Here is a 23,928-nt window from a genome sequence, read left to right as displayed (position 1 = left end):
GAACCTCAAGATCCCTGTTTGAGCACTCTTTAAAATGCAAATTTTGAAAAATCCTTCTTAGTGCGCCTATACATTGTAATAAGTACATTTACTGAAAATTTCATATCCATAGCTTCAGCAGTTCCGGCTAAGCGATGATGAATCACTCAGGACAAGTCTTTTTATATATAAAGATTATATTTATGCCGCTTGGATAAGAGCGTGCATTACTCATTTATTATATTTATGCTGCTGGCTATAAGAGCCGTGCACTAATTATTATATACTTATTTATTTATTATCATAATTTTATACAGTTGTGTTGCTGTGATTTTTTATATATTTGTGTCATTATTATTATTGTGTATTATACAGCAACAGCAACTTATTACCAGAAACCGTGTTATCATTTTATTATTATTGTTTTACTGTACACACACCCACACGCATACACACATTAATACACAAATACACATAATCCACAACAATCACTACATAGCCGACAGTAATTGCTAGGCGATCCCGACCACTATACTGTTCGAGCTATTACACCACTACACACCCAGCTAGTCCTCCATAATATATTTTTTAGACCTAGGTGTTAGTGGCGTAAAATAAGAGTTTGGTATCCGGACTTGTATATTATCATTATTATACTCCGGCCCGTGCAATTATAATTAATTTGTTGCCATTTATTGTTATGAACTTATTTAATAATAATATATACAACATATATTATTAATTCCATACTAATATACTATTGTCATTCTTAAATAATTAAATTAAAATATTAAAATAGATAAAAAAAAATATGTATTTGATATGAAATATATTTCATAAGGATCCATGAAATTTTGGCGTTATTGTCCCGGCGTAAACAAATTTACTAGGTACTTATTATAATATATACTAAATCAGGTATAATACGTAATATACCATTAAAATGATTATTAAAGAATGTCTTTCTTGATTTTCGGAAGCTGCTAAGCAGTGTATGTAATTTGCTTTAACAATGTACAGTATATTTAATGATATCATAATACTATAATACTAAACCTAAAATCTACCTATATTATTAAAAAAAAATAAAACGTGAGGTAGAAACACGAAATATATTTATTTAATTTGTGCATGAGTAGACAAATTAAAAAATTATACCTATTGTTTTTTTTATGTTTTGTTTAGGCTTTGGCTACGGGAACAACATGTCTTGTCATATTATTACGAATCAATTAAACAAAATAAATTGAAAATAACCAACATCAGTTACTTTGTATCTACAAAACAATTATCTAGCAGTAAGCCGATGGAATGCAAAGAACTAATACAAATACTAAAATACAATATTTCAACATAAAATTGTTTTATATACCTATTTATTTAAAATTGATCCAATGTACTGTATTAACATTTACTACATTCGAGTAAAATCATTACAAACGATATTCAATAAAGTTCATTATTGTATAACTATTAACTGCAATCCGTGAATAGCTTTTAAACCCTGTACAATTAATTATTCATATTGAAACATTTATGGTTGGTTGCATTTTATTTTTAGTGGTATTTTATAAACTATAAGAGTAAAAATTAACATCTGAATTATGATGTTGGACATAAATTAATGAGTCATCGGTATAGGTTACCGTGTAAGAATAGGAACTTCGGTTCAGGGGTATGAGGTCAAATACTGAGTATAAAATGAAACTATCTTTTTCCCCAGGATAATCATAATTCGCACGTCATTGTCTAAATATAACGTAGGTACACTACAAAAATTATTTAAAAAAAAAAAATTATTATTATTGTTATTATTATTATGTAATTATTATTTTTGTAATAAAGGTACGTTTATTGCGTATATTTTTTTTTTTTTTTATTTAAAGGTTTACAGGCTTCAACTACAATGGTTATTAGCCAACATTTTTGTTTAAGTTTAACAAAAAAAGAAAAGTAAATTACAATATTGAAAATTACAATATTTGTTTAAATAGATTTACAATTTAATTTATATTGAAACTATATTTTGTTGATAAGGTTGTCTTTGGTAATGAATTCGATGGTTTTTAAAGTATGTTCATTTGTGTATATTTGTTATCAAAGTTTTTCTAGTTAATAATAAATTAAAAAAACAACGCGTAGATTAATAACAAAATGTAGTTATTAAATTATTGTAATACCTATATTATACTGTGTAATTTTAAATAAAAAATAATACAAGTATATAAGAGTGGTTAAACATAGATGGTCAGCTGGTAGTCTACTGTAGTAAGCGAGTTACTACGCAACATTTAAAATAATTTCAATTAGGTACATATTCGGCATTGTACGTCAAACGATCTAGTTCACCCTTTCTATTGTACAAAACATGAATTATTAGGTAGCCATGGGGAGTATAGTAACCAAAACGAAAGAATAAACAAATTTACAATTAATCAATTATTTGGGAACTATATTTAAATAATAATACCGCAACAAGAGACAAGATAACGAATCGATAGGCAGGGGGAGCAGGGACCCGAATATAAAAGGGAGCCTGAAACAGCCTGTATTCAGACGTGTCTACTCCAGAGCACAACAAGCACCTTCACGTCACTCTGTGTAGTATCTGGTCATTTGGACTTAGACAAAATTACTGAAGAACATTTAAAAAAACTACAAAGTATCTTTTCATCTGTCTACATTTATTTATAAGCTACCCTGTCAACATCATCATCATCAACACAAGTGGTCAGAATATCACTCTGACCAGCCCCAACAACGAGAATATTACACTACGATGTTTCGTATACTTCCTAAATGGCCAATTTTGTTTTGGAAATTTTTTAGTGGAATATATATCGATTTCCGTTACAATAAATGGCAAAACGTTTTTTCTGCCTTTTTAATCATTTCATCTGTTTACAATTTCTACGTGACACCTGCTGTTGTATGTGCGCTGGACGACAGATGCGATGGTTCTCTATCCACTGTAATAAAGGGACTGTTTATCACATAAGGGTGGTATCCAGTACTTGTGTGATATCAAGACTATTTATATTTTTTAAAGGTAATGATCTGTTAATACAGTACAAGAAAAATATAGAAAAATTTCACCTAATCAAACCGATGACACGATTTGAAACGGTAGTGTTGAAAAAAGTATCAACTCGAATCGTGATATTATGTTTACTACTTCCTGTACCGGTAAATTCTTTTAGAGTGTGGAAGGTGTCTTACAGATCGGATTTTAAAATAGTGATCTTTGTTTGTATGTACGTTCAGAACATAAGTATGTATTGCGTGGAAACTCATTTTACCGTCTTGTGTTACATCCTCTACCAAAAGTTCGTCGGCATCAACAAAGATTTTATGGCGCTTAATATCGACACGGTCGTGCGAAACAAATACCCGTTCATGTTGAGGGCGAGAGAAAAATGCGGAAAAACCATTAACACCGTCGATATACTAACTAGTCTAATATATTAATATACGGCTGGATTTTACAGTACAGCGTTCGGTTTGGATCTATTACAGTTCTAGCGCACTTAACACCGAAACAGGTGAATTAAAAATTGAATTATCATGTAAGGTTTATGAGTGATAAAATATCGTGGCTTTTTTTAGATTATTATCACAACACGACAGTGTATGGACATATTATATTCTATTGGCATAATATTTTTTCTATTTGCAGGAAATGTTATTTCTAGACCTAAGATATACCAAGGACAGATCCAGCGGGGGGCTAAGCCCCTTCCCCCAGACAAATTTTTTTATAAATATAAATATTATATACTAAATAAAAAATAAACAAAATCTAAACTTTATATATTAAATAATCAATATTTTAGATTCTGAGCGGAGCGAGGAAGCTTTTGTTTTTACAATGGTTTTTATTTTTTTATTTTTATTTAATTTTATTTTTATATCCTGTATACAAAATTTCTTCCAGAATGAGTGCTTCGATTTCAACATATAGTACCTTATCTTTTAGCAAATTGGATCAAGATGGTCAAGAGGTCATTTCCTGATTTTTTTAATAGTTATTTAATGACACGGGAAAAACCACCGAAAAATTACGAAAAAACGCTAAAAATGGGATTTTAATTTCTAACCCTTTGTTTATCACCATAAAAACGAATAAAAAATTATAATATTATAATATTAATTCAACTTACATGATAAAATAAATAATAACAATATAAAATATCCAGACTGACAAACCGTCTCCGCCCAGAATCGTTTTTCTTATACAATGATATTTTATAATTGAATTCAGGTCTAATACAACCCATTATACACATTGAACATCGTTAAACTTAAGTAGAAATATTATACCATTCATTGTACCTAATTACTATATTTTATTTTAATATACCTCGATTGTTGGAAGGCCAATCAATGGAGAGAACACGTATTTTAATACAATAATATACAATTACAAGTGGGAAATTAGTTTTTAAATCAGTCTTTAGGCTTCAAAGTGAATGAAGTTGAGGATTCAAATATTTTACGTGGACTGGTATTTTAAATGGTGGGTTCAGTTTTGAACTTTTACATTGTTTGTCAGTATTGGGTAAATTACTTTTAAAAAGTAATGAAATTACATTACTCGTTACTTCAAATATTATTATTTAAATTACATTTGTGTTACCTAAAATTATTTTTATCACGTTACATTAATTTTTCATTAATAAAGTAGTGCATTACAACTTACAAATAACGTTACTTTTTTTTGTCATTTTTTTTTTTAACTATATTCAATTATTATGTATATATTTTACAATTATAGACCTAGTGATAATATACTTATTATGTACAAAATATGTACAATCATATCACCTATATCATATAGGTCTATATAGTCATAGAAAATGTGAGCATGTCTATGACGGAAATACAGTTTATGGTGTATTGTTTCGGACTGTATGCGAAATTTCAATCGATCAACGAAGAAATGTCCACGATAAAGTCGAAAACTATTTCGATAAATAGATACCCGTTTGTACTAAAATCCGAAGAACGCAAAAGCGTCGAAGTGTATCCATCAGTCCGCAGTATTGAACTACTTAAGATGAGACATCAATTTGTTTGCGAGTCAGTTAGTGATCTGAACGAAATATACAGCATTCAATTGGGAATGTCTATATCTGTTTTGTTTATAATGTTAATGTTCGATATCTACGAAGCCGTGACCTACGAATTGGACAAAACTAAATCGCTTCTTCTACTGTATGGATGGCTGACACAGTATATATTCAGATTTGTTGTAGTTATACAGATGTCTCATATAACGACGAAACAGGTAAATTGTTGATTTAGTGAAATACAATAAATTATAACGTTTGTCACAAATATCATAAAAAATATCTTTCAAATAGTCAGCGAACGGTAGAATAAGTAATTAGTAAAATTAAAAGTTTCTTTAAACGTTTAAAATTTGCCAAACATATTCTTATATAATATAGGTGTTATATGTAACATCATATATTATACTCTATTCGGAATGAGATCGTACCTCGACGGCCAACTTCTGCGCATGGGCATGGCTTCGTTCCGCAGTGCAAGCCCCACGAGCTTTCTAGGTGGGGGAAGCATCTCATTATATTATGATTTATGTCTGACCGCCGCCCGACGAAAACTGGTCACCGCCGAAGTACGATCTCATTCCAGATAGAGTATAATTGTATAAATAATAGATAACTATAATAAAAGTATCAAGTACGTTATTATCGTTTTGCCAATATGAATATGTATAAAATTAAACTAAATTATTAGGCATAAAGCATACATTTTTTCTGGTATAATTAGCAGGATACTACTTGTAGGTAGTATTGTACTCAGGGCAGGGGCGTAATTAAAGGGGGCGAGGGGGATAGACCCCCCCCCAGAGCCTTGTTAAAATTATGTATTATATTATATACTCACCAATGTACTTGAAAATGTATTATTTTTTGTGTAAAAAAATGTATATCCCCCTCCAGGACAAATTCCTAATAACACCACTGACTCAGGGGCGTCATTTCAACTTTTTGAAAGGCATGTTAACATCTAGGAAGGCCAACAAAATTTTCAATGGGCTAATATATCGCCTTCCGCCGTATCGAAGAAGGTCGTATCTCTGTTTTCACACATTTTTTTCAAGCTGTCGTAACTGTTTTTGTGTAGTTCTCGCGAAGACGGTAGTCGCTGCATTTTATTATATAGAACGTATTTGATTGTTTTATCAGTTCCGCGGAGAGTACACAAAAACGGTAAGTTAATACTAAGTTACTACTTAAATAATTTAAACTTAAAGGACTCGTATGGAAGACCAGAAATTCTTAATTATATTATAAGTACATAAATAGTGTAAATCCTGAAATCTTCAAACGCACATAAAATATTTAATATAAACCAAACATTACAATATTTAATTTAAATAATTTAATAATATAACACACCTGTATTTGCTGATACTTGAGACCAACTAAAATAAAGAAGATTATTTTTTTGCCTGGTGCAGAAAAATAGTCAGGCCAAAGTTCAATGTTCATAAGCTTTAGATACCTATGCATATAAGCATACCCTGCAACGCCTTAAATTACGCCCCTGGACTTATTGCACTCGTGTAGAATGTTTTATTCAATACTTATATTTGAATACGTAATTTTACCTAATTTTAGGGGCACAGAACAAAATTGCTTATTACTGATATAAATAATCGTAATTTGGATAGCAGAACAAAAGAAGAGGTAACAATGGATTGTAATAATAAAAGACTTTTTTATTTGTAAAGTTTTTATTTTATTTTTTAGTTACGACTGTTTTTGAACCAAGTATGTAATCATTCAATGGAATTTACAACCTTTGACTTTTTGACCCTAAATACACATCTCATCACTCCTGTAAGTTCACTAATTTTAAATTATTTTATTTAAAGTGTTATTTTAACACATTTAATCAATATTTTGTTTTATAGACTAAAAAATATTCCATTGTTTTAGTTTAATGTGATTATAATTTATAAGTTTCTCAACTTCAGTAAATTAGTGTATTTTATTTGTAGTAGGTACCTAACGTCATATAAACTATAAATTATTTCCATGTTAAAGCTTAATAATGATTAATGGCAATATAAAAATGTCAAGTAATAAAATATTACCTAAGTCCTAATGAATATAATATATAGAAAAGTTGGTGTATAGAAAATGCTAATATAAAACATTCAGTCAAAATGTCATGTATCTACGGTCATTTTTTTTAAAGTTACACCAAAAATCAAATTCAATTTTGTGAAAAATCGATTTTGCGTAAAAATTCCCGTTTTTCCTTAATTTTTCTTTGGTTTTTCTTGGCGCTTTTGAAAATTACTGGCAATTTTAAATTTTGACCTTCCCAATGCACCAACGATATTCACTTTCCAATCGAACAAGATACTGAAGTTGAAAATCGAAGCATTATTTCGACTACTTATCGTGTACACAATAACAAAAAAAAAAAAAAAAAACACACATCATTGTAAAATCAATACATTCATCGTTCCACTCAGAATCTAAAACTATTTAAAATTTATATTTAAGAAAATATTGTTAACCTTTTAGGGTAGTAAATATTTATAATATGTACGTAAAAATGATGATACGCCACTTTTCAAAATAATTATAAGTAAACAAATGTCCATCACATATTTCTGAGCGATCCGTTCAGCAATTATATTTTATAAAACACAATGTTTTTTATAATTCTGGGTTATGTTTTGATATTTTCTCTAGTATAATGTTTAAGTTATATTTCAATAAATTCTTATCCAGTCTAAAACTAGTATACTTTTTGGCTTTAGCAATGACTTGTATAATGAATTTAAAAAATGCATCTGCCACCGTTTGTTCGTTGTCGGAATGTAAAAATCCAGTAAAGACAGAGGTATTAGCTATGTTCTCTCGATCTATTGCCATCGCCTGCCTCTTATGCAGAATCACGATTATGTACAAAAGTAAGAGCGATTTTCCGAATTATGTGAAAAAAGTCGAAGACTATGAATTATACTTTCCGGTAAATATCTCCCAAAAAAGACAAATTCGATTCATCACTATAGCTATAATATCTTCATACATCGTCATCATATTGCCCATAAACATAATGAGAATTTATTTAATTTACACTAACTTTGGTAAGATAAACACGATGATTTTTTATACAATGATGTACGTACACAATTGGAGCATTTGCTCCACAGAAATACATTTTATCGTACGTTGTGTCGGTCTGTACCAAAAATTCCAATCTATCAACGAAGAAATGGCTACGTTGAGGTTAAAAACCATAGCCCGAAACAAATTCCCGGTCGTGCTACGACAAAGTGAAAGACACGGTCACGATAACACATTACTTATCGGTTTGGAAACCCTCGGCGGCGGTTCGCCACTTTCGGTATCCTCCAACGGACATCAACCATCCGACCACGTTGAGCTACTCAGGATGAAGCATCAATTTGTCCGAGGCACCGTCGTAGAACTCAACGATTTGTACGGTATACAGTTAGGACTGTCGATATGTCTATTGTTTATAATGACATTATTCGACATTTACGGCGAAGTGTCCGTCGAGTCCAACGTAACCAAAACTCACGTTCTATTCTACGGATGGCTGCTACAATACTCGTTCAGATTTTGTGTGATTGTACTAACGTCACACGTTACCACAACACAGGTACACGTTATATAGCTTATAGCCTATATTAGCTGGTAATATAAAATAACAGTAGCTTGGCCCAACTAATAGCTGCCGGTCGCGCGTGCGAAAACTGAGAAGAAACTGCAATGGATGTGGGATCTTAATGTGTTGTTCATCATGTGATACATTATCTGCAGTGTTTTGAAAAATAGATAATTCGTCCACCTACTTTATGGCATTATTTCTAATAATATATATACTATTGGCTTACTTTGATCGGAGTGTCTGTTTGATGATATACACAGTAACTGCATTTATAATTCCAAACTTATAGATATTTTTTCAACATCAGTAATACCTATTTATACTTAAGATTTCATATTTTTTTAAATTTTACAATTCGATTTCAGACTATATTATATTTGCAATCATATTCTATGAATAAAAATTTTAGATATTGGGTATAAAATACAATTTGCCACATTTTTGTCAACAATTCGGCTTCCAACTCCTAGTGAGAAAACTCTACCCTGGAATTTCTCAGAACTGTTATGATATTATTACGATGATGAGATAATTTATTTAATTTATAATTTACTTTATATTCACTAAAACGTGTTTGTTGTTTGGTTGTATTTTTTTACATTTTAGGCGCACCGACCAAAAATGATGATAACTGATATAAATAACCGTTACGCAGATAACAGTACAAAAAAAGAGGTATGGTTTTTTATTACCTAAAATATTTTAATATTTTCTAAAAAAATTTTTAATTGTTGTAGTTAGAACTATTCTTGTGTCAATTGTGTAGTCGTCCAGTAGAATTCACTATCTGTGATTTGTTCACACTGAACATTCACCTCATCACTTCTGTAAGTCACAATATTAAAGATATATATTGATAAATTGTTTATATTTATACGTTTAACGTTTAATGTATTCTTTTGTAAAGAATAATATAGGATTCAATAAATATACTCTTAGGTTGAAAGATTAACATTTTATATTATAAGTACCGATCTTACAAGAAAATAATATCAAAACAAAATAAAGTTACCTTATAAGTCTAAAAGTCTTCACAACAAACATTGCACCATGTTAACCATGTTAACTAAAAAAATTGATGTACTCTGCTACTTTTTAATTTAATGGATCGAAAATACATTCTTGATCATATGCGCAATTTCAGTTTTTAACTTGGAGGGGCTTAACATATTTAAATGAACTGGCCTGTGTGGGCTCCACCCCCACACCCTCATTCAAATACCATAATCATATTTTTCTCACCCACTTTCCTAAATTTAATATAATATAATACATTTATTAATAAAACTAAAAATATTTGTTTTAAAACAAATAACAAAATTTAGGTGTCTATAATATGTTATAATAATCTAACATCATGTTAGTGCACTGGCTCATTTCCATATTCCGTGTTTAAATTTTAGAAAAGAATGTCTTCAAACAACGTTTACATAGGTACTATATTAGGTAGGTAGATTAGATAATTAATGAAGGATTTAATACTTCAATTTAAACACACATTTTTGGATGGGCTAATTTTAATTACCTATGTTCTTGATCTTGAATATAATGTTTTAATTTATTTTTTAACACCTACCTTTTCAATCTTAAAAACATACTTAATTAAGCATCCATTGCTGTTGAAAGTGCCGTAGCCAAGGGGTGGGGGGCACTGGGGGCTTGTTTTATATTATATTATATGATTGATAAAAATTTAAAGTTAAGGCTGTCGAAGTGAACCATTTTGAAGTGGTCGGATTTAGAAAATATTGTATATCCATCGTTAGTACTATATCTATGTGTGTAGTGACTGATCATTAAACGACGGCTAAGATTCTTGAACGCCAGTAAAGTACATACGCGCAGTCACGTCACTATGTTTTGTGATAAAAAAATGTTCAACTTACATGTGCTACAAACTCCCAAAAAATGGAAGACAAATTCACCCAGTACCAAAAGCCCTTTTGGCTATTTTAATTTTGAAAACATATATTTGAATTCCTTAATCTCTTTTCTAGATTATGTAGGAAATGGATTTATGATCTGTAGTATTGTTTAATTAGTATTATAGTACCAGAGTAATTTTCTTTTTTTTTCAAAATTCACTTTTACTTTTGATTACAGTGGCGCCGAAGTTTTTAAAATGTGGTCGGGCAATTATTTTAAAACTTCCCGGCCTCAATATCTTAATTATTTAATATAGAGGTACCCTAATATACATTTATTCATAATCACGGTTTAAATATAGTCATGCTCATTTTAAAGTTATGAAGTAAATAAAATATGACCGGCCGGCCACATTTTTTAAAAAAGAGGTCGGTCGGGCCACGGCCCGACGTCAGCATGGACTTCGGCGCCACTGCTTTTGAATTACTAAAAAAAAAAAAATCGCTCCCAACAAAACACACAAAAAGCGGAGAAATTGTTATGTTTTTTTCGAAATTAAAATTGGAAAAGTATATTTTTTTCGCTTATTGATCTAATTGCACGAAAAAACTACCAGCTTTCAACAGTCCTAATATAGTCTTGTATTTTTGTTAGTAAGTTTTAATAACATTTGAACCAAAAATGGAATGTTTTGTTTACAACACATTTTGATATAATGATAATATTATTGATGAATACATTAACCTATGGTTTACAATAATATTAATACATTGTTATATTAAAATGTAGCCAAAATATGTAGGTACCATATTTGTTAACATAAATATAATATGGTCATAAAACGAGAAGTAGATACACTTTATGAACAATGGGGTCATAATTAGATATCCTAGCATTTCAAAGGCTAAAGAAAAAAAATTAAGTGCCCCCCCCCCCCCAATATTTTTTTCTGGCTACGGCACTGGCTGTTGATATTTACCACCAAATCAAAATAATATGTATAATAGAATAAAAAAAAAAGTCCATGGTCCCCACGGCCAATCAGGATACGATGAAAGCCACACAACACGACAATAACGACGTAATTGTGAACCCGGCTTTATAATTAATATTTGAACATAATATTTTTTCATTGTCACATAAACATGGAAACCCAACATAATATGGCAACAAATTGCTTCATGAGTGTATTTTTTCAAACTTTTTTTAATTGTAGAGACCGTTTATAATGGCACTAATTGTAGTGACACATCGGGTGTAATAACCTATAGGACTCGATTGCGCACACAAATGTTTAATGCCTTTTAAAATGACCCAAACCTAGAAATCGTTTGCGCTCATAAGTTATGGCAAAAATCTACCAAAACAAAAAAAAAGTATATATATCTACGTGTTTAAATGCTTTATGCCTTTGTAAGATTATTTTCCCTCTCAATTTCATAGGCATGATTCATTTTTTTGTTAATTTAATTTATTACTTATTTAAATTAATAATAATTATTATTAAAAATGTATTGTGTTAACACAATAAATGTGGAATATGCACTTTGTGATAACAGAATTATATTTTGTTATTAATGGATCGTAATCTAAGAAAATATCTTATTCAATAAATGCTTTTACAATTATTGAATTTAAACTAATTTAGAAATAATTAATACCATTATATAAAAATAAATTACTTATGATATTTTTTATAATGATATTGTAAGCCAGGAAGTAAATAATGAAAGTTCTTTTCAAAGTAATCTATAGCCTATAGGTACCTACCTATTAAATATTGAAAAGTATTCTGCTTATAATTTGCTTTTCCAAGTATAGTTCACTTATAATATGACGAACAATGTACATATAAAATAAGTACTCATGAATAAACAAGCGTATCGTTTGCGCTCATAAGCTATGGCAAAAATCTACCAAAACTAAAAAAAAATATATATCTACGTGTTTAAATGCTTTAGGCCTTTGTAAGATTATTTTCCCTCTCAATTTCATAGGCATGATTCATTTTTTTATTAATTTAATTTATGTTATTACTTATGTTTTCTTTTTGTTAATTTAATTTAAAATTTAAATTAAATGTGTCGTGTTATTTTATGAATTGTATAGTCTTTGTCGTTTATTTCAATTTTATTCTATTAGATTAGAATATTCAAAATGGTTTATGGATTTGTTAAGTCATAATATTCTATCCAACATTTGTCTAAAAAATTAAATTTATCCATGGCATCTATTTTCATTAAGCGAGGCAAAATCATTTTTTTATTTATTTTGAAAGTCGAATACAAAGTCAAATAATAATAAAATATAAAATCTATATGTCATTCCCTCAATAATATTATTCTCTATCTTTTTTGTAATAGGTGACTTTACTCTAAGATTGCTTAAACGCATAGAAAAAATGATTTTGCATAAATGCGTTTTGTCTATGCTACGCGTGGGCCAGAGAGAGAAAACAAATAGTGCGCTGACCTCCTCTTAAACAATAATTGTATTTTTATTTATTGAATTGATCTTTAAGTCTAAATTTAATTTGTAATATAGTTGTTATGATAACTATATAGGTAGGTACATGTTTGGATGTGGTGAGTAAAATTGGCTATTGTAATGACGATGAAAACTTTCTACGCCATTCATTGTTTTTAGATTTTTACTTGGAGCACATATCCACATACTGGAGAAAAATCAGAGTCAGGTCAAAACATAATTTTCCAGAGTATACAATCGATGATTTAATAGTTGTACCCAAATGACTCATCATTTTTCAGCTCAAAATGTGTATTAATGGTTTTTAACATTTTTCGTTATGCGCAAACGAGTTATTACTTTTCAGGTAAAAATATTTATAGTGTGCGCAAACGAATATTATTTGTCTGTATTACTTCGTAGTTCGTCTGTATAATGATTACACGGATGTTATGACGGTTGTTTTGGTTATATTGAAAAAATCTATTATTTATAATGACTATATTAAACTTTTATGGAAGGTAATATAACAACTGATAATACTGAATAATAAAAAACAAATTTAAAAAAATACTGCATGATTTTTATACAAAGTATAAACTAAAATAACACATTTTATAATACAAGTTTATTTAATTTTAAAATAAAAAAATGACGTTTTTTATTTTATTTTAATTTTTATTTTGTATGTATTGAAGTCATTATTTAGTTATAAAAATATAACACGTTGATTGTACATATAATTAAGTTTTTAAATGTTATTTTGTTGTAATTACAACCGGTTATTATGACTAATTTTGACTAGTCCCTTAAATGTCATTACTCATTAATCATTATAAACGGTTTCTACTTTCTAGTATATATATAAATATTGAATATTATTAACTAACTTGTATATAATTATGAATTAATAATAAGAAATAAACAAAAACAATTTTTCTTATACCTTTTGTTTATTTTTCAGGCTTTTGTTGCTGGTACAACTTATCTAATTTTACTATTACAATTCCACTGAACAAATAAGGACACATAAGACATCATAACTACTTATTTTAAAAATAATTATTCAACAGATGCATTTCAGTTCAGATACCTAATTTAAATTTGAACAAGAAACAATCGATATAAAAATATAAATAATTATGTACAAATAATTAAATTATAGTGTAAATTAGTCATAAAAATATTTATCTTGGCTGGTATCGGTCATATATATATTTATAAAAAAAAAATGTTTACATTCATGTAAAATAAGGAAATGAATATATCAATGTAATTTATTTTTGGTCTGGGCTGTATAATTTATATTATAAAATTATCAAAGTACCTATCAAACCAAGTGTGGAGAGTAAACTTGTAGAAACCTATCTAGAATTCCTGAATCAAAATGATTGTACGCGTCTCCGATTTTTCGATCTATCTGTTTATTATTATTAGGCGTATTTTGAGATCTTACGGATGATAATCTTCTACCTTCATTTCGGAATTTACGAAATTTACGTTCATCGTCGTCGCGTACGGATTTTTTTACAGTATCAGTACCGTTATGCTTGTACGGACACTGACCGTTGTTGATTATTTGTATTATATGTATGGGTGCCGATAGTTTTTTGTCATCTTTAATCGTTTCTAGAATCTTCGTCGGATTTGGATTGACCGAATAATCAGTAATATCTGAACTCTCGCAGTCTGTTGAAGTACGCGTTGAACCTAATGTCGAATCACTTGAATCTATTTCAGGTTTAGGCTGTATGATTGAAAGATTTTCCACTCCCGGTTCATTTAATAATTTAAAATCACCAGTTAATAACTTTGTAAGGGATATAGCTGAGTGCCGACCATCGGGTTTTTCAATTGGTATAAAAATTTCGGACACATACTCGGAACCATTATTATCAACACTTGTTTGGCTCACCAAAGGTATCTTAAATACGCCATCGGCTATTTTCACTTGCGAAAGTACTCCGAATTTATTTTGGTTTGTAGATTCATCATTGGGATTCCATACATCATATTTATCATTGTTCAGTGTATCGCTATTAATCGGAACATCGTTTAATGTATTCAAATATGGCTGATTTTTTTGTTTTTTGACATTAACTTCGACTTTATTGTTTTTTTTGGTATCATCGTGGTTTTCGTCTTGTTCTGGACGGTTGACCGGCACCGGTTGCGACAGTTGTACGTCTAATTTATTGTCCTTTCGGTTTCTATTTGAAGATTGTCTGCTGATTGGGGACTGAATAACGAACTGATTATTTTTATTTGAAATGTTAGCTTTTTCCGAGGATTCACGAAATAAAATTGGCTCTAGATATTCTTTAGTGTAAGGCGCATGTTCGTGATCATATAAATCTTCTACTTGAGATTTTTCTGGCGGATAGGACTTCAACAAATCATTCGATTCAGCGTCATACTTGGATTTTAAATTATGTATTGTATCTGTTTTTTTATTGAAAATTCGTTCCATCGGAGATTGGTCGTTAAGAATATTTTTATTTTTCAAACTTGAAGTAAGTGGTTTGTCAAAAAGGTTGTATTTGGTTTTAGCTATTTTTTCTGGAAACAATGGTACTAAACTTGGTTTTGTTTTTGCAATATTTAATTTTAATATTGACATATTTTCGTTATTTTTCATCTGTTTTGTTGTATCTGAAGAACTAATCTTTTTTGGACTTTGGGTGAATATAGCCGGTTTAGATATTTTTGTCTTTGTAACATTTTTATGTATCATAATGTTATTATTTTTACTGTATGTAGGAATTTTTGTTGAATAATTATTTACAATTTTATTTTTGGGTGTCATTTGAATTTTAGTGCTTTCAATAGATTTTAACAAGCTCAATGGTCTTTGTAATTTAACAGGATCTAAATTATTTGTGTTTATACTATCTTTTCGAGAAATGTTTTTTTTATAAATATTATTTTCTTTAAGATTTTGAACAATGTGGGTATTCGGATTAAATGAAGTATATTTATCTGATCCTGTAATAAATTTTCTTGGAATATTTTGTATAGCACTGTCGTCATCATTTTCTATAAGTTTTTCTAGATTTCTTAATGTAGTTTGAGGTGAATGCTTGTTAATATTTTTTATTGGAACCTGTGACAAAATCCTGGGAGAAGCAAATATTTTTTTAGTTCTTGTCATATAATTGGTATTATCATAATCTCCAGAATTACTTGTTGTATATAATTTTGAGTTAATTGGAATATTAAGTTTTTTTTTTTCAACAAGATGTCCCGGACTCTTTTTTGTAATATTTTCTATTTTTTTGCTTGATATTTCTGGTATAGTTTTAAGTGGAGTTCGGCTAATAATCTTATTTAGCTTTTGAGCAGAACTCTTAGTAAAAATGTTATTACTTTCTGTAATTTTATCCATATTATTGTTTTCTGTTATTTTATCCATATTATTGTTTTCCCTGTTATCATTTCTTACGGAGGTATCATCGTTCTGTGGTAAACGTTTTAATTTCGCAACAAATTGCCTCGTATTTATCTGTGGTAAGTTCTTATGAATTAAAGACAATCTTTTATTATTAATTTCATTCACCTTGTTGATATTTTCATCGTTATTTCTTTTTATTTGACTCTTCAGTTTTAATTCGGGAATTATGGAGCTAAATGAAGAATTGTTTGAATCACTTTCTTCATTTTTATTTGTTTTACTATCTTTCGTACCTCGTGAATGATTTCCATCAATATTTAACACTGATCCTTGAAACAAGTTTGAATTTGATTCTTTAAGATTATTTTTACTTGTACTTTCGAATGTTGCTTGTTTTTCCCCTAAGAAATCGGAGTTCAAATCCTTTTTATTTTTTATTAAATTGTCTTCATTATTTTTATTTTTAGATATATTTATTTCACCATTTTTTTTAAGTAATTGATTTGACCGTTTATGACTATTCATTTTTAAATTACTTGGTGATGTGTCCATATCAGTTTTTATTTCTGTGATATTTGTCACTACTGTTGATCTTAAAATATTCTTGATGATTTTTTTATTACAATTACAATTCATATTATCATCCAAAGAATTATTTTGGTTTTCCTCTACAATTGTGTCACCGGTCGAATAATTTGAGTTTGGGTTATTATCATTAGACTCTGCGATTCCATCTGGGTTTTGTAGTTTCGATGTCTCATTTAAATCTGATTTTAGTTCTTCAGTTGATTCAAATATTTCCGCCATTGTTGGAAAATTATTTATAGACGGTTCAAATTGTTTGTCTTGATTTTTATTATTCTCATTGTAACTCGAAATATTATCTTCCTTATTAAATTGATCTGTATAAGCTTTGGTTGTAAATTTTAGTTTATAATTTTCGTCAATCATACTAGAATCTGTTTTATCTGTTGATGTAGATGATACAACAAAAGGTTCAATGGTCTGTCTAGAGAATAAAAGGTGTTCGTTTTCTTCCGGAAGTGGAGATGTCGAAATGTATGTATTTTCTTTCGCAGTAACTACTGATAAATCTTTTAACTTATTTGAAACATTGTCATCAGTTTCAATAACTTGATTCTTAGAATCTTTTAAATTCAATTGTTGTATGCCATTTTTCGAAATTGATTCATTTTTATCATTTAACCCACTCCTGCGATCATTTTCTATTGGTTTACAATCATTAACTTTATTTTCTATTATTTTATTTCTTACCCAATTTCCATTTACAAAAGTATTTTCAGGACTAGATTCAAGTTTATTTATTATACGATTTCCTTTTATTTTTTCAAATTTAACTATCATTTCGTCAGAAGAAGAACTATTTGTATGTGAGTTCTCACCAAATCTATTTTCCAACATAGTTGGTTCAATACTTTTTTGTATAGGTAGTTCTTTAATTAAAGTAGATTTAACATTTTTTGGTTTATTTATTTTGTCAATTAATTGATTTAAAACTTTAATAAAGTGATCATTGTCAACCATTTGCTCTAATTGTTGATTACTATTATAATTATTTTTAGGTTCCCCAAGATTTATATTTGATTTTAAAAGTTCACAATCCCTACATTTAAGCGTTGGTTTTATTCTATCCTCAATATTTGTTGAAAGTAGTTTTTGAGATTGTTGATGATTTTTAGAATCTAAATTTTGTGTAATTGTCTTAGTACATCTTTTTCTTTCTTGTGATTCGTTTAAATTTCTTGTTATTGGTCTAGAATTTTCTTCTATTTCCCTGTGCAAATTTAATTCATCTATTAGACCTTTGATTTTTTTCTCTCGATTGTCATTATATTTTCCACTATCAAAATAATCATACATATCTTCATAATTGTCGGGTTTTAAATCTAATATTACTTTAATATGTCGCTTATATTCATCTTCATTATTATTTTTATTTGCTACTTGTCTCGGAAAACGATTGATTTGAGAAGAATTTACAAAAAACGAAACCGGTTCAATATTGTTCAACAGTATGGAATTAAGTACATTCAAATTCTTTGTTCTGTCAAGTTTGATGAATTTTCTGAAAAAATAATTATATTACAAACAAAAAATTATAATTATATATAATAGTAAGTATATTATAAATCAATTTGAAAAATCAAATATAAATCTAATAATTAAATCCTTATTAGTTACTAATGAACAAATAATTATAAGTATACTACCATAGTACCATAGGTATAGTTTTAATACTACATATATTAAGATTTTAACTTAAAAGTCACCGCATTCCTATAACAACTATGTATAGGTAAGTATTTTTTAAAAATATACCTACGCTTTTATAACATACATATTACCTATGACCAGTGTTTGGAAGGAACGAGTTCCAAAAGGAACGGATTCCTGGAACGAATTCCTTTTTATAAAAAAAAGATCGAGAAAATGAACTATAGTTCTTTTTTTCAAGGAAAAATAACAAAATTGTTCGTTCCTTTCTAGTTCCAATAATTTATACAGATAAGTATGTAAATAATTGAAATTAAGATTTATTTTTTTTTTAAGTGTTTAATGTATTTTGCTAGTTAGTGATCGTTATCGACTATCGACGTTATACAATCGACGTTGGCCAACAATTTAATTTTAAAGAAAACCTCAAAATAGAATTATAAAATATGAACGTACTTGTATATTATATTAGAATAAAATTAAAAACTAAAGAAGTAGGTATGCATATGAAAAAAAAAACATTTATGATTAAGTAAGAATTTTTATTTTATTTGGTTAGGTTAGTATATAACTCGTTCATTTTCCAAAGGAACGACAAAGGAACGAATTCTTTTTTTTTCTAAGGAACAAGGAACGGAACGAATTCCTTTTTTTTAAAAAAGAACGAGGAACGGAACGAATTCCTTTTTTTAAGGAACTTGCCAAACACTGCCTATGACCGATATAAAGTACCTAGGTGACTATGTACAATAATAATATATACCTAATTATTTACAATAATTTACTATATGAGATATCATTAAGTTTTTATGACAATGTCAGGGAATCTTTAAAAAATAAAAAAAATACTACTTCTGGGGGGCTACTTCTGGACCCTGGATCCACATCCCTGCAGGGTACACCACTAATACCTAGGTACTTGAAACTTTCCGTTTTGCGTAATAATAAATATAATTATTTTCTATACCTTCACAATAAATTAAAAAAAATATTCAGACTAATTGTAAGTTATTTGTTCTACGGAACCTATTCACGCCGTTCTACAGTACGCGGTATTCTTTCAATACCAAGGTTAGGTTAGGTAATAACAGATAAATAAATTACTAAGAATAATTTTAAAAATCTCCGCTTAGAATCACTTTTCGTATGTGCAATGATTTATTACTAAATTAAAACACATTAATTTTAGTTGCCTACCGAATAGTTAGTTATACTCGAAACCTGCTATACTGTAGAGTGAATTCCCTAGATTTTTTATTATATATAGGTACTTATTTAAATAATAATTAATTTTTTTAATAAAAACCATGTTTACTTGTTCAAAAACGTTGTTTTCATCTCAATTGTTGAATGATTATTTTCGGTATTCGTCGGTTTACTTTGCAATACATTATTTAATACTGTCGTTAAATTTTCAGCCAAAATCAAAATAGAGAAAAATAATCCTAGGACTGAAAATTGCTGATTCATTGTTTCACCTATAAAAAATTAAAATTAACAATATTTTTAGTAAAGTTTATTTGGAATTATTAATAGATAGATCATAGATATATAACCATTAACCATACTATCCCACTTTAAAGTTTGTAGTCTGTCTTAATTTTATCTGCAATATTAAGGTGGTTGGGGGTGGAGGGCTCTCGGTAACGGTCTCTATCTCTGAAGTCTAGCTCTTAAACACCTTTATAAGATTTTAATTTTTAGCTATCTAATTAGTACCTTGTGTAAAAGGTAGGTACTATATGAGAGTTAAAAAAACATAAATAGTTATACCAATTTATTACAGTTAATATTTCATTCCTAAAAATCTACTCAAAATGTATTGTAAATAATAGTAAGTAAGACATTTTGCGTAAAAGTTCGATTTTAAATGATAAATATTAAATATCCTATATTATATTCAATTTACAAATACTATAATCAATGCTACTATACTGATTTGGCATAATAATCTTGCTGATCCGCTATTCAACCGTCATAAATATTTCCAAGCACTAGATATAACTACTAACTAGGAACTATTTATTAATTTATTATGTTATATAAATTATATAATTTTATTTGATTTTTAAGAAGGAACGTAGATTGAATATGACCTATACTATGGGCTTTATGTTCTTATTGTTTAATATGAGTTTATAACAATTTGTCATAGCATCAAATTTCTTTCAACATACTGTATATGATACATGCATTTTAATGGTCAGCTAGTAGGTATACAAATTAATAATCTATAATAAATTAATTTTCTTCATTGCTAAAATAATAAATATGTATATTTTATTTTATTACTTATTTATCAGGCATATTATACATTCATATTGTATACCTTTGCTATAACAATAATAATATGATTGTTGTATAGTGTAGCCGTGTAGGTATGTATCATAATTGAGTCATTAAACTTGTTCGTGACAACTAGAAATACTGTGTAGGTAAAATAACTGAATAACATAACAATGAACTAAGGAAGTCCTTTTAGATTATAAACAACAACACTTGTTAAGCAAACATTGCATTCTATATCATAATTGATAACAGGTAAGTCACCTATTATAGGTTAGATATAATATCTACCAGCTACTATTTAAGTTGAGAAAAAAATTGAGTTTAAATGTATAAGTAATACCTACATTAAAACATCATGCAAACCATTATTAGCATTAAAAAATTACGAACATTTCAATTAGAAATATTCATAATTTAATTATCTTCTTAATTAAAATGTATCTACCTACTATTGGTTTATCTAATTCTGTAATTTTGTATTGAAACTTTTAAATTTGAATAAAAAAGTTTGAATATATGTCTGAAAATCATAAAATAAGAACGTTTTGATAATTTTTAAGACAAATATTAGAAAGGTTCAAAGGTAAATAATAAATATAAACTATTATTATCTCGTTGGAATTTTATAAGACAAAGATCAATGTTGTCTAATACAATTATTGTTAATACAGTTAGTAACTACTCACGCAGTCACGCTGTATCTACCTAATGTTGTACTATAATATTATACTAACAACTAATAAGTAATACCTAATGGCTAATTCAGTAATATTAATAAGTAATACGTAATGGTAACAGCTATTATTCTCGAATCTCGATATAAAATATCGACTCTAGGACTAGTCCATGAAGGTGAAAAAAATCTAATAAATATAATAATTTATAATTTATAAAAATTACGTAAATAGGTATATAATAATAAATATTTAGTAAAATAATATATTGGTAGCCCCATAGTTGTTGAGCAAAACGCCAAAACCTTAGTAGTGTCTATAAACTAGAACCTTAATGTCCATAAATATTTCATAGTCGGAACCTACAAGTACAATATTTATTTTACTTTATTTTTGCGTTAATATAGACATAGGTACAGGTACAATTTTAATGGAAACTAAAAAAAAATACATACAAATTTCCATATACATTATTTATAGTTAATATTATATTTGTTGTTATATTTTTTTTCTAACTTCATTCATGAAAATAAAATATTTTTAGAACTTTTTTGCCGATTGAAATAACTACGCCTATAATAGCGCATTCTGTAGTGGTATAATGTGCTGTATAACTATAGTAAATAATAATACACATTAGTAGGTAGGTATACTATTATATAATTTGTATATAAGTGTTTCTATTCCTTAAATATATGCATAGATAAACCGATAGATTAAAATTGTAATATTTTGTACCGTAGCTGTAGTCTGAATAAAACGTGTATCCGAGTTTATCAGATCTTAACAGTCCTGTAAAGTATTTAAGTAAAAGTATTTGAGTAAAAGTATTCAAATACTTTTTTAAGTATTGAATAAATTTTTAAATACTTTCAGCATGAAGTATTTTGAATGGTATTTTAAATATTTTTTTTTGTATTAAATACTTTTTGGTATTGAATAGGTACTTTGGTTTTTTATTTCGAACATTTTATTTTTATTCGAAATAATTGGTTGGAAAAATATTATTGTCAACTACAATAATAAAATAATAGTTTTATTTAATATTCTGTATTTCTGTGTTAGTCGAAGCCCAAAGGTTTGTGAAAACCAGATTTCTAAAAAAAGTTATTGAATGTTGAATAACAATATTCCCTTTAAAACTATTAGATAACTATATTAGATTACCTACTACAGTACTACATATGTGTTTATATTACGATAATTAGAAACCCACTTTAAAAACCAAAAGTATTTGAAAAGTATTCCAAATACTTTTTCAAAGTATTTGAGTAGTATTTGAAATACTTTACAATTAAAGTATTTGAGTAGTATCTTAAATACTTAGAAAAAAAATGTATTTGAGTATTTACTCAAGTACTTTTTAAAAGTATTCTTTACAGGACTGGATCTTAAATGTGTACGTCACGCACGTCTTATAAACATAATAATATACAAAATATAATAATATAGCGTTATTTTTTACGTTTAAAAAAAATTTTATTAATAGATAATTATGATCTTACCGCGTTATACAGTTCGGCGGCGCAATTATATTACACTCCACAATTTCGGACACGACGTGAGAATAATATTATCTCTTCAATCTTCATCACCGACCGCTATCCATCCGGAATGTCGTGGCTTGAGCACAATAACAATATTTGGCGAAGAGATGCGACATAAACCGCGTCCAGTGAAATTATATTGTAAACACAACAATACCATCGTACAATAGACCAACGTCTTTGCGTACATCTGCAGACGATTTTTCTGTGGTGTTGTGATTGTTTTGCAAACATTATAGATGTTAACGTTTGTTACTAGTTAGCAGTTATGACCAAAAAAAAAATTATACATTCCATATACGGAGGATCGAAACGATAAATTATATACAGTAATACGTTTTAAATGTAATGTATACATATGATTGTGTTATGTATATATTATTATATAATAATGTATATTATATCTCGTCAAAAATCCAAGAACTTGCGAAAATATGTGTGCGTTGGATGTTTTTTTTAGCTATAACTATTATAACGTAAAACAATATTATTTTATGTAATAATAATAATATGATCTATTCTATATAGACCACATGTTGGCTCATGAATTTTATCGAAAATTATTATATTGGCACTTTATAGATATATATATTATTATATTATATTTATCAATGTCTCGTTTTAAATTCGGCGGACACAATTTGACAATATAATATTAATTATCGTTATTTATTTGTCATTACTATAATAGGAATAGGATTTATATGCAATATAAAAGTAGTTAAGTAGAATGTGCAATTATTCATTTTGTTAGCATTTATTAATAAATAGGCAACAGATTTTCGTATAATTTATTTCA

General features: G+C 28.1%; 3 protein-coding genes across 3 annotated transcripts in view; 2 read left to right on the top strand and 1 right to left on the bottom strand.

Annotated features, from left to right (window-relative positions):
- LOC100574450 overlaps nt 1–1,818 on the top strand; it is a 20,352-nt gene extending 18,534 nt beyond the window's left edge. The window contains exon 6 of the mRNA XM_016803879.2: nt 1,165–1,818. Coding sequence (XP_016659368.1) covers nt 1,165–1,215 — 51 coding nt within the window. The 3' untranslated portion in view covers nt 1,216–1,818. The remainder of the gene's footprint in view (nt 1–1,164) is intronic.
- A 5,885-nt stretch (nt 1,819–7,703) lies between these two features.
- LOC115034294 lies at nt 7,704–14,069 on the top strand. Its single transcript, XM_029490714.1, has 4 exons — nt 7,704–8,652; nt 9,268–9,336; nt 9,399–9,488; nt 13,958–14,069. The coding sequence occupies exons 1-4, from the start codon at nt 7,720–7,722 to the stop codon at nt 14,006–14,008; spliced, it is 1,143 nt and encodes a 380-aa protein (XP_029346574.1). The 5' UTR covers nt 7,704–7,719; the 3' UTR covers nt 14,009–14,069.
- A 95-nt stretch (nt 14,070–14,164) lies between these two features.
- LOC103309269 (MATH and LRR domain-containing protein PFE0570w-like) lies at nt 14,165–23,539 on the bottom strand. Its single transcript, XM_016803878.2, has 3 exons — nt 23,088–23,539; nt 19,935–20,097; nt 14,165–18,470 (listed from the first exon to the last, which is right to left on the bottom strand). The coding sequence occupies exons 2-3, from the start codon at nt 20,087–20,089 to the stop codon at nt 14,324–14,326; spliced, it is 4,302 nt and encodes a 1,433-aa protein (XP_016659367.1). The 5' UTR covers nt 20,090–20,097; nt 23,088–23,539; the 3' UTR covers nt 14,165–14,323.
- Between the last annotated feature and the right edge of the window lie 389 nt (nt 23,540–23,928).

The sequence above is a fragment of the Acyrthosiphon pisum genome, chromosome A2, assembly GCF_005508785.2.
Source record: "Acyrthosiphon pisum isolate AL4f chromosome A2, pea_aphid_22Mar2018_4r6ur, whole genome shotgun sequence".
NCBI lineage: Eukaryota > Metazoa > Arthropoda > Insecta > Hemiptera > Aphididae > Acyrthosiphon > Acyrthosiphon pisum.
This window is presented reverse-complemented; position numbering and strand designations above follow the sequence as displayed.

Coding starts and splice junctions, on each gene's coding strand:
- LOC103309269 (XM_016803878.2), bottom strand. CDS start 20,089: ATGAATCAGCAATTTTCAGTCCTAGGATTATTTTTCTCTATTTTGATT. Junction 18,471..19,934: donor AAAACAACGTTTTTGAACAA/GTAAACATGGTT, acceptor TTATTTTTTCAG/AAAATTCATCAAACTTGACA.
- LOC115034294 (XM_029490714.1), top strand. CDS start 7,720: ATGTTTAAGTTATATTTCAATAAATTCTTATCCAGTCTAAAACTAGTA. Junction 8,653..9,267: donor CACACGTTACCACAACACAG/GTACACGTTATA, acceptor TTTACATTTTAG/GCGCACCGACCAAAAATGAT. Junction 9,337..9,398: donor ATAACAGTACAAAAAAAGAG/GTATGGTTTTTT, acceptor TAATTGTTGTAG/TTAGAACTATTCTTGTGTCA.